Here is an 11,521-nt window from a genome sequence, read left to right as displayed (position 1 = left end):
GAGTGCCACCTCAACACGTGAAGCAGACCCCGTGCAGTGGCTCTGGGCACGAGCGCGCCACCTGCCCTTTGAGCTCACTTTTGAGTCCTGGAAGGAGTTTTTCTGGAAGAAACCACTTACAGCCTTCATTCCAAGAGCAAAGCAGGGCCCGGATAAGAGAGGTGATTTGTTCAAGGTCACATGGCCGGGCGCCGAGCTGGGGCTCGCTCCGGCCTTTGGGCTGTGACACACGGCTGTGTCTCGCTCCCGCACCTCATCTTTGCATCTGGCCCCTCCACGCAGTACCCCCAGCTGTGCCATCCCGGGACCATCAAATTCACTCACTGGGCGCCTGCGTTACACACACATTCCATGCCTGTCACCCCGCGGGACGCATGGGGCCTCTCCCTGCCCAGCTGCACGATGGATGTCGCCTCTCTCCCACTGCAGCGGATTCTTTGTCGGTTAATATTTATGACCCACTTGCTGCTGAGAGCAACCGGAAGCAAGAGGCTGAGACACATCGCAGGTTCTGCTCATTGCATCTTTCTGTGTTTAATTAAATAAGTCAAGTAAGGCATCAGGCCTTGGGTTCACATTCTATTCGGCAAAGCAGACCCTGACCGCCAGCGGCCGGCAGCCCCCCAAGGGGCAAGCCCCGCCCTTCCAGGAGGTGGCAGGTTGTGGCCACGGCAGGGACCATGATGGCGAGGGGGCTGGGAGCAATGCGGGCAGCACCAGAGGGCGAGCAGAGTGAGCTGCACGCTACCCGAGCACACGCGAGGACACACATACACATGCCACACCCACGTACGCCACGCCAGGGCCTTCCTCGTGCTTTGTGGCCATGCACCATGGCCCTGGCAACAGGATAGCGCAGCCTGGAATACAGAGATGAGCTGGAGACTCCAGGCGGTGCCCAGTGCCAGGCTGGTGGTAGAGGAAGCAGGTGACATGGGTCATCCTTTCCCCAAATAAAGTACCTGGGCCACCAGTGAGCAAGAGCTGTGCAGATAGCACCATGTCTGTCTGTATCCTTGGAAGTGCACAGTGAATTCATCCCCCATATATGGTCAAACGGTCACAGGACACGGGACTGAAGGACCTAGACGCTCTTAAGGCATCTTCTTGCTTTTGAGGTAAAGAGCAGCTTCTGCTATCTTGGGAACTGTGGCTCATGCAGGACCCCCTGGGCCTTCTCCCTGGCACCTGGTAGAACCTCAAACCAGGACTCCCCGCGAGTGCCCGGCTCCCCTACCCCAGGCCTCCGATGTTGCCCGTCGCTCTTGCGTGTGGTTTGTGCAGGCACCTGTCCCTCCCTCTCCTCCATCCCAGGGACTCCCTTCACTCTGGGGATGGTGTGGGAGGAGACTGCCCTGGGGACCCAGCGATCCAGTCCTCAGCTCCTGTCTTCCAGATCCAGGGCCCATCATGGACCAGGCGCTGTAGTCAGTTACAGTAGGCCCTGGAGTGGGAGGGATCACCCAGCGCTGGCAGGGGCTGTCAGCGTTGGGATCAGACAGCTGGTGCGTCTGTCTGCTCTCCACCACCGAGGCCAAGAGTCCATCTCCCAGGCTCAGGGTCCCCGCAATCTCCTGCCAGAGCTCCCTCCACGGCTGCACAGATGATGGGGCAAGATGACACCGGGAGGGCTCCCTGGGCACCCCCTGCTCCGTGGGGTTTGGTCAGCAGTGGCCCCACTGCACTGGCTGGACCGCTTTCTCCCTCCCAACTTTAGACAGAGCCCCAAACGCAAGCCTACAACCAGTTCTACCCAGCGGGAAGCCAGGAGCCGGGCTGAGCCCCAGGGGATGGGTTCACCCCAGCTGCTTGAGCTGCGCCTGCCTCAGGCCCTTGGGCAAAGCTAATGCAGAGGGCAGGCTCCCCGGTGCCTCTTCGAGTCAGCGGCGGAGGGGCCTGGGGCCGGCAGCATCCCCAGTCATCTCCTGTGGGAATGGTTCCTTTCTGCTGCTTCTTGATCTGGGTACAGCTTTGGGTCCCTGCAAATAATAAGGTATTTTCTGTCTCTTCTTTTCACCAAATAAATAAATAAAGTCCACTCGCAGTGTACACATTGTCAATATCCTGAGAAGTCCCAAGGGTAGAAGCCGCTGAGAGCTGAGGCTCGGAGGCCATGGCCCCAGAGGCAGGCAGCAAACAAGAGCCCCGGATGTGGGTGGCTTCTCCCCCAGCCCCACACAGAGGGAGGCAGCAGGTGGGGGTTCAGGGAGGACGGTCTGCACTTGCAGGCCTGCCCCAGACATCCAGGCCCCGCGGTCAAGGTCTCTGAGCTGGTGTGCCAAGTTAGATCTCAACCTAGGCCAGCTGCCAGCACAGCCCAAGCTTGCCCTGCCAGACCTGGAGCGAGGCGGCTTGAGTAAGGTCCTGTGCCAGAGGCCAGCGGCTGGTCACAGGGGTCCCCTGTGTCACCCTCGTCTTTCCAAACTGCAGCTTCCTGCCAGGACACTCTCTCCTCCCCCACAGCCAAGGCGCTGGACTTCCCCGGTGTCCCTGTTACACCAAACCCCAGCCCTCTGGCTGCACCGTGGGCCGCGTGTGACACAGAGGCTGCCCAGAAGTCAGAACCAGAGCTGGGTGGCCCGTCCTGATCCCTGGCAGCTCCCAGGTTCTTCTCCTGGGTTTGGGGAGGGTGTGGGGCCAGACTTCCACTTTGGGGACACTCACTGCTTGGTCCCAAGGCCTGTGCCCCCCCCATAGAGGGGTGATCTTCCCTCCTGCCTCTCTCTGGAGGCAGGGGGCGGCCAATCTCTGTTGCTTCTGGACACGCAGCTGGTGCACCTGGGCGCCTCCTCCTCCCTGCTGGTCCCCCCCCCCCCCCCGCCTCCTCCAAGCCCTCGGGGTAGCGGTTCTGCTGCAGAGTCACAGCCCCAGAGCAAAAAGACACCAAGCCATAAATAACCTAAAAACCCCAATAAAACTCAGCCTGTCCCAAGTTGAGCAATACTTTCCCTAGAGACCTAAAGAAGCGTCCTAGGGACACTAATTACAACCATGGCCACCTGTGGCTGACCTGTGACCGCTAGGCGGAGGGAGAGGCGTGAATGATGTGACTCCACCCCTTTTCCCATCCCCCCCCCCCCACTTTCTTCTTGTTTCTGTCGCACAGGAGGCCTGGCTGGACAGGACCAGACTTGTGGGCTGCCTCCTGCCTCCGGGGACCACAGCTGCTTCTGGTTGGGCTCCAGGCAGCCTTCAAATACAGACATGCTCTCTGGGAGCCAGCCGGGCCACCTCAGTTCAGAACAGTCTGCCTGCCAACATGAGGGCCTGGGGGGGGGGCCACAGGAGACGGCCCCCACCATCCAAGCGGGGTGTGTGTGTGTGTGCTGCAGTTCCGAGCCTACCACTCAGCCCCAAATCTGGCTGCGGGGGGCAGTGTTGGGTGTCACTGCCCTTGAGCAGGTTTCCTTCCCCCGCTCCTCCAGGTGACCCCGAAGCGCCACTCAAGGCTCCTCTGCAGGCCTGGACACAGAGCCACGCGGCAGCTTGTATGCATATCCTTGCATGTGTGCGGCTCTGCGTTTTTGTGACGCTTCTGTGTGCATGCATGTCTTTACAGGCACACGCGTGCTCCGTAGCTCTGGGTGGGGCTGACATTCATCAGAAGTAGTGCGGGCTCTCCTGCTCACTAAGGCATCCAGTTCCAGCCACCCGATGTGCCTCCACTACCACCCCCACTCCGGGCACCCTCTGCAATGTTCCGCCCAGACCGCAGGCTTCGCCACAACCCAGAAATGCAAAGGGGGAACACTGAGGGGTGCAGGGCCGCTGGCCGTGACTGGTCAGGACCCAAGCCCCTTCTGGTCGTTAAATGGCTGGACTCCGGCTCGCGGTGGGAGCAGGGTGTTGCGCCTGTTCTTGGGTGGGAGACAGGGAGGAAGGCTGGCAACAGGCCCAGGCCTGCCAGGGCCTGCTCAGGGGGCCGCAGCCCCTGAGGTCCAGTGTGGCGTCCCCCTAGGGGTCAGGCGCTGTCCGTTCTCAGCGAGAGCCCCAGGGCCGCGGCGGCGGCGGGGAAGCTAGCTGACTGGGGGCGGGTTGGGGCGCTACTGCTACGGCGGCGGCGGTGGCGGCGGCAGCACTCCCAGCGCCCCGTGCCAGGGCTGTGGCTCACCGCCGGCCCGGGTGTGGGGAAGGCAGGCGGGCCTTATCACGAGGGGCCGTCCTGGGTGCCCCGGGCCCCCTACGTGACCCAGAAGGTGCCCCGCTCCTCCAGTAGGCTGACGGAGCGGTTGGTGAGGGTAGCGGCATCGCGCGCTAGCTTGTAGCCGAAGAGGCGCATGGCCGGGCCGCAGGCGGCCTGCACCACCTGCGCCAGCTTGAAGGGCATGCTGAAGCGCCACTTGTCAAACTGCTCTGAGGAGTTCTTCTGGGTGGAGTAGATGCCGCTGCCGTCGCGGGCCGCCTGCGTGTTCTTCTGGATCCAGTCCTCCACCTGCGGGGTCAGGGGGATGCCGGCGAAGCGGTACATCTCGCGCGCCTTCTCCAGGGGCCTGCGCGCCACGTCCTCGTAGCGCACCAGCATGTAGCGGCCGCGCAGCCACGCCGGCTGCTGCAGGCCCAGCTCGGCCGACAGGCGGATGCTCTCGCAGTTGCCCCGCAGCCGCTGCACCTCCTCCTCGCCCAGCCGGTCCTGGCCCGCGGCCAGCCACTTCTTCCAGGGCTCGTACTTGCCGGCGAAGGCCACCATGCGGGAGGCCAGCACGGCGCGCGGGTCGCGCACCAGCTGGATGACGCGCAGGTCCAGGCGCGGGTCCTCGGCCAGCGGCTGCAGGAACTCGAGCTGGCGGATGCGCACGGCCTTGAGCGCCATGTGCTCCTTGCGGCGGCAGGCCTCGGCAGCCAGCGTCACGTTGAGCGGGCCGCAGCGGCGGTTCTTGCAATGGTACTTCTCGAAGACCTTCTTGACCAGCGGCGTGCACACGGGCTCCTCGCACAGCGAGCGGCTGGAGCCGCGGCGGAACATGAACTGCGTCAGGTGGTCCTCGGGCAGCGGGCTGATGAAGTGCTCCAGCACGTACAGGTCGCACAGGAAGAGCTGCTGCAGCACGTCGCGGTACACCAGCGCCGAGCCCGCCGCGTTGGCGCCCCCCGGCTCGAAGGACACGGTGCGCTCGATGTGCCACAGCGGCTCGAAGAGGTAGAAGATGTTGCCCTGCTGGTTGAAGAACTCGCCCACGAACGAGGAGCCCGTGCGCGTGGTGGCCATGAGCAGCACGTGGCGCCGCGGCCCCGCGCCGGCCGGGGGCGGGGGCGCCTCCTCCGCCTGCTCCACGCCCAGCTGCAGGCTGAGGTTGCGCAGGCGGCCCCGCAGCTGCGAGAAGGCCGAGTCCAGCTCGCTCAGGGACAAGAGGGACGCGTTCTCCGCCAAGACGAGCGCGGGATCGGTGCTGTTGGCCTCTGCCGGAGCCTGGGGGATCTGCTTCAGCTTGTCCGAGACCCTGTTGAGACCAGAGCGGGGCGAGGCGGTGAGTGATTGGCAAGGCCAAGCAGTCTTCCACGCCCCCCCCCCCACGCCCATCTTGAGAAGCGGGCTCTGGGGCAAGGATGTGTGTGTGCGGGGTTCGCCTGGGGCAGGTCGTGGGAAGTGCAGGGTAGGGGGCTGGGGCACCTGAGGTGGAAGCGCTTCGTCCCTCGCTCTTCAGCTGTGGAGCTGCAGAGTCTGCGCCAGAGCTGGGAAGCGTGACCTGGAACAGTATGCTAAGGGACCTGGCAGGGGCTGCTGTACAGCCCAGTCCCCAACCTGCCTATCCTGGCCACCGCTTCCTTCCAGGGCTTGCGCCTGGGAGGAGAAGGAATCTAACCAGGCCCTCTGCACACAGGGAACGCGGCTGAGGCGGGGGCATCCCTCCCGGAGCAGCCTCCTGGGGGAACACCCTTCTGGAGTTGAGCCCTACACAACCTGGGCAGTCCCACATGGCAGCCCTGCCTCCCTGTCTACCCAGCCTTCTCTTGGGCTCACCCCAGGCACGCATCAAGACTCATAGAGGGATGCATTACTAATGCAGAGACTCACTGCAGGTCAGGAAGAATATTAATGATAATAAAACGTAGTCACAGCAGCAAATACTGGACACCAACTACGTGCCAGGCGCCGGGCTACAGGCTCTCATGTTCTCACGTTAGTCGTTACAACAAGGCAGGTGCCTTCATGTATGGAAGGAAACTTGAAGACCCAGCAACTCAGGTATCTTGGGCTTTCTCAGCTGGGAAGGGCCAACGTGGGGATTCCAACCCAGGCTGCCGGAGGCCACAGCCCAAGTCGAAGTCCTGCACGGAGCCACCGCCAGGGGCCACAGGAGGGGCTGGGCTCAGCTGTGGAAGGAGCATGCGCGCAGGTGCACAGCGAGCCCTGCAGTCGCCCCCACCCCGGGGTTCATGCACCAAGGCTCGCATCCCTCACCTGGAGATGATCTTATTTTCCTTCTCGATGAAGACAAAAACTACCACCACAAACGCCAGAAACAGGGCGTATTTGCTCCTCATCCTCAGGCTGTGCCCGAAGTCCCGGCAGTCCTGGGGCAAAGCCAGTCCCTTCTCCATGGGGAAGGTGGGTGGGGCCGCGGTCGGCAGCAGGCTCGCAGCTCAGGAGTGTCCTCAGGTGGGTGACACCCTCGTCCTGTGGGGAGAAGGGGCACTCAGGACACCTTGGTCTGCAGACGGGACAGGCAAGGGGACAGCCCCACGAGACCCTTTGAGGATGCCAGAGCCATCCAGAGAGCAGGCCCCGAGACTCCAGGTTTCTGTCCTAGGTCACTTAAACGCTAACCAAGAGCCCAGCTTAGCTTAGCAGTGATCCCTGTGTCCCATAGGGCGGCCCTGGCTCCAGCTTCCCACCAAAGCAGACTCTAGGAGGCAGTGCTGATTGCTCAAGTCTCTGGGTCCCGGCAAGACCCGGATGGAGCTCCTAGCGCCTGACTTTGGCCTGGCCCAACCCCAGCCATTGCGGACATTTGACAGACAAGAGATCTTTCTGCTGCTCAAATGAAAAATGAACCCATTCGGCCACTCACCCCTAGCAATTTCTCTCCTGACCCCGAAATGAAAGGCATGGATGAGTATACGGAAACAGTGCTCCTCCCCAGAACAGCCTGCATGCTTGTAACGGCGGAAGCCTGCAGATACCCAAATAAAAATGGGGGGCATCTGTGCAGTGGTTTGCCACGTGGCCACCAACAGTGGAGGGGGACTGGGCGTCTGGTGCCGGCATCCCATGTTACAGTGCTGGGGTGCAAGTCCCGGCTCCACTTCCGGTTCATGTACTCCCTGGAGGCAGCAGGTGGTGGCCCAGGTACTTAGGTCCCTGCCTCTCATGTGCGAGACCTGGATTGGGTTTCTGGCTCCTGGCATTGCCCCCTCACCCCAGCTTTTGTGGGCATGAGCAGGACAGGTGACAGGACATATTGCCCAGGCATCCCACTGGGCCCGTGGTGGGCCTTGAAGTCACTTGTCCCTCTGAGAGGGTCTAACTCGGCGCTGTGTCCTGGTCATGCAAGGTGCTGAAACTCTGGCTTTCTGCCCTCTGGGCTCTCAGACCATGCGAGCTGCCTGGGCTGGATGGGGAGGGGAGCAGAAGGAGCTGGGGCCAGCAGTTCCAGGTTCTAGTCCTTTCTACCACGCCGTGCAAGCTTCTACACGTGACAGCCTCCCTGGGCTCCAGGTTCTGAACGGGGCGGTCCTTACTGCACAAGGTTGCTCTGTGGAAAGCACAGTAGGTAGGCGTGCACAGTAGGTAGGCGTGCACAGTAGGTAAGCGTGCATTAACTAGGAGAGAGAAGAGAAAGGCGTGCAGAGGGGGCGCCTTCCCCCTTGTAGTCTCCCTCGTGGGTCTGACATCTTTGCTGATTTCCAAGTGGGGTTGCCTTGGTGATGGCTCCTGCACCTGCTCTCCCCCTCCCTTCCCATTTTTGCGTTGCCGTCGCAGCCTCCTCACCCCAGAACCACACGGGGTTGCCGGGATCGTTCCCAGCATTGCCCTAAAAGGAAGCAGCCAGGGTACAAAGGCTCCGACATGAATCATTGCACAGGCTGGGGCTCTGGCTCTGCCCCAGAGCCTGCCCCTCCGCTCAGCCCTGGAGGCCCCAGGGAAAGAGGTTTAGAGGTTCTGAGGGGATGTGGGAGGTCTCTGGACCAGGGGAGGGTCATGGGGTTGGAGGTCACAGGGTCACGAGGGAGGGGGACCTGGATGAGGATCACCAGGCAAAGGCCCAGGCAGAACCTGCCTGCAGGAGGGCTTTTCCTAGAAATGGGCTGTGACGTGCGACACTGGACAAAGCTCTGTGCCCTCCCTCCATCTCCCAGCGTGAGCATTGCTCTGCCTCCTTGCCTGGCTCATGGAATGAACTGAAAAGCCCCTCCTCCTCCTGGTGGATGCCCCTCCCAGCCCCTTTGACCTTTGACCCACACCTTTCACCCCCTCCACGCCCTAGCAGCTAAGTAGCAAAGGAAGCGGTGATGTCCTGCACACCTGCAGGGCGCCAGGGACACGTGCGAGCCCAGTTCTGCTTGGGTGCAGTAGGCAGTGGGCTGGCGCCCTCCACCCGACATCCTCCGCGTTCTGCTCGTTGGGAGCCAACGCCGGAGGCAGAGAATGAAGCCTGGGGCACTGAACTCCTCCATGGCAGCGGCTATCCCGGGAACTGGCGCTGCTGTGGGCCAGGTCCTGAGCAAGTATGCAGTCAACCCAAGGAAGCAGTCCAGCCCTCCGGGAGCTGGCAGCTGTCGTGGACCCCGCCCCTCGCCACCTCTTCCTAGCACACGCCCCACCAAAGCACGGTGCTCCCGTTTCAGTCCTGCCTCCCACCCCTCCCCGTCTGGCTTCCTGCACAGCTGACCCTTGTTGGAGGCCAGGACCACACCCCTCCTAAGGTCACACCCTGACTCCTGTTTCCCCGCCTGCCTTCTCCGCCTGCCTTCTCCGGCACAAGTGGGTGCCCTTCCCCCCCTCTTCTCCACCTGCGTCCTCCCCGGCCTGTCCCGGGCTTCCTGCCCTGTCTTTGGCAGGCACAGTTCCTCCTTCCCCCTGGACCCCTACCACCTGCCTCTCCTGACAGCACCAGAGAGCCCCTGCCCACAGCCGTGTTGTCACCCAGCACACACGGAAGCTACTCAGAGGTGTGGACGACGCCAGTGCTGATGGGACGGCTCCTGCAGCTCCAAACACTCCAAGGCACCACTCAGTAAAGCACAGGCCGTCCAGGGGCCTTCAAGGTGCAGACCCTGCTCCCTGTCACCCCTTCTCAGAGATGTCCCATCCCTGTCCCTCGGTCCCCTGACCAGCCCCCCCCCCCCAGGGGGGGTGTTCTGCACGAGCTGGGTCCAGCGGCCATGTCCCGCCGGGGGCTCTGCATGAGCTGGGCCCTCTGCCCGGGAGGCCCTTCCAGACCGTCTCTGGCAGCTCCTTCTTCACATCCAGGAGTCAGCTCGGTGCCCCCTGCTTAGGTGTCTGTCCCTGACCCCCAGTGTCGTGCCGGCCAGCTCCCTGCCTCCCTCTTAGCACCACCCCCTGCCTCCTTTAGGGATAGGAGTGAACTCGGGCGGGGCCTCTTTGACCCGAGGCAGTGGCAGGTCCGCGGGAGGAGGGCTCCATCCGTCCCTCCACCTCGGCCTGCCCTGCGCTCAGAACCGCACCTGGCACACAGTAGGTGTTCCAGGACCCTTGTCGAGAGAACGAATGGAGTTCCGGAGCATTTGGCTCAGCATAAGGTGCTGGTTTATGCTTAGAGGATAGAGGAGGCAGCAGCGGCCACTCCCTCCGTCTGTGGGTGACTCCCGTGTGTGCCCGCTGCAGGTGTGTGCCGGGAACTTGTGCCGGGAACTCCTGCCGCCTCCTGCGTCCTCCTATCACCCTGGAGCCCTCCAGTGCAGGCTCACAGCTCTGTGCTGTGAGGGAGGGTGCTGCAGTCTGGGAGAGACCTGGAGCCCCTCAGGGGTCTCTGCACAGGCTCCCTCAGGTCCTGGCGAGGGGCCTCAGCAGAGCACCAGTTCCAGCCAGGCCCTTCTGCGGAGGCTCCAAGTGGACGGCAGCGCAGCCCTGCCTCCCCCCGGGGAAGGTGGGGGCCGTGAGTGGAGCTCTGTTAGGGGTGCCCGGCCCTGCCAGATGCATCAGGCAGCAAAACTCCACTCCCTGGGCTGAGAGCGGTGAGGATGGGGCCTCAGCTGCTACGGGCTCCGCTCACACAGGCTGTGCTGGGGTGGGCTGCTGACAGCTGGAGGGAGGGGGCTCCGTGGGGGGGGGGGGAGATGGGAACTCAGCAACCTGCATACCTGCTGCAGGCAAAGCTCGGCGCCCCGCGCGGGAGGCACCCCACCAGCCAGACACCGGGCAGGAAGGCCTTTGTCCCTGAATCCCTGGAGAGTGGCGGCCCTGTGTGGGTGGGGGAATGGGCCGGGGAGCCCCCAGGCCACTGGCAGAGGAGGGCTTGGAGAAACAGGGAGGGAGGACGGCCCGTGCAGGACGGGAACTTCCAGACAGGGCCTGGGAAGGCTGAGCACCCGTTACCTGGAGCGCTGTGTCTCACCCAGTGAGTGAGGGGGAAGAGAAGGCAGCAGAGGTCTGAGCGGAGACGGCCGCTCTGAGGTTCTGGCCTTGGCACTGGGAAGAGCCCAGCCGTGGGATAGCACGGTGGGAGGCGAGGTGGCAAAGAGGAGCGAGCAGGGTGCACCTGACAGCACAGGCAGCCTCAAGGGGAGGACTCACAGCCCCCCCTGCTTTCAGACTGGAGCTTTCACGGGCATGACTGTGGGTGCCCCCACCCCGTTTCTTCTCCCTCTCCCAGGGAGATTATTGGTGGGGGGTTGGTGTTCTGGATGCGAGTTCCCCCAAAATCCTCACGGGACCGTCTCAGCGAAGTGTTGTGGGTCCTGATTGCCAGGGCGGGGGACTCCCGTAAGCTTCCCGCAGGGAGGGGGCTGAACCCCATAACAGTCACTTCAGGTGCAGCTGCGGGTCAGCTCCCAGGCACGTTCCCTTGTGCCGTCACACAAACGTTCGTTTTACTTCAAAACTGCCCTTTCCTTCAGCCCCTCTCCCACATAGGCTAACATCTACTTAGCTACATTAACAGGAGGGAGGCAGGGCGGGCGAGCACCTGGGCTCCTGCAGCTCAGGACTCTCCCTCTCCCAGAATGGACCCATCTGTGACTCCTGTGTGCAGCCTCAGCCCACAGACAGTGCACACGGCACCCGAGAGTCGGTGGACGTCTGTGTACCTGGGTGGTGGGCTGAGGGCTGGGACTGCCACGGCCTCCACGCCTGGCCCCTTCCATGCCTGTGTAAGGACGTGGCGGAGCAGACTCAGCCTGGGGTCAGATGAGAGAGAGCCGCTTTCCCCCCACCACACATGTGCACCCAGCCAGCGTGGCTCACTCGGAACTGACCTGGCCAGGGACCAGGATGCACAGCCCAGGAAGCGCCCCGGGCCCGGAAGCTAGGTACACGAGGATTTCTCAAATGTCCCAGCGGGGGCCTGGGCACAGCACTTGGCAGCAGGCAGGGGTTAGAGTGCTGGTGCAGGGCTCGGCC

The 11,521-nt window shown here is 63.0% G+C and overlaps 1 protein-coding gene across 4 annotated transcripts in view; it reads right to left on the bottom strand.

Annotated features, from left to right (window-relative positions):
* Window positions 1-509: 509 nt before the first annotated feature.
* The window catches only part of CHST3 (carbohydrate sulfotransferase 3), a 31,070-nt gene continuing 20,058 nt past the window's right edge, over window positions 510-11,521 (bottom strand). For all 4 annotated transcript variants that reach the window (XM_051823795.2, XM_008269989.4, XM_008269990.4 and 1 more), the window contains exons 2-3: window positions 6,401-6,616; window positions 510-5,438 (exon numbers count right to left, since the gene is read on the bottom strand). In XM_051823795.2, the coding sequence (XP_051679755.1) occupies window positions 4,181-5,438; window positions 6,401-6,540 (1,398 nt within the window). In that variant the 5' untranslated portion in view covers window positions 6,541-6,616 and the 3' untranslated portion in view covers window positions 510-4,180. The remainder of the gene's footprint in view (window positions 5,439-6,400; window positions 6,617-11,521) is intronic.

Source organism: Oryctolagus cuniculus, chromosome 15 (genome assembly GCF_964237555.1).
Source record: "Oryctolagus cuniculus chromosome 15, mOryCun1.1, whole genome shotgun sequence".
Classification (NCBI taxonomy): domain Eukaryota; kingdom Metazoa; phylum Chordata; class Mammalia; order Lagomorpha; family Leporidae; genus Oryctolagus; species Oryctolagus cuniculus.
This window is presented reverse-complemented; position numbering and strand designations above follow the sequence as displayed.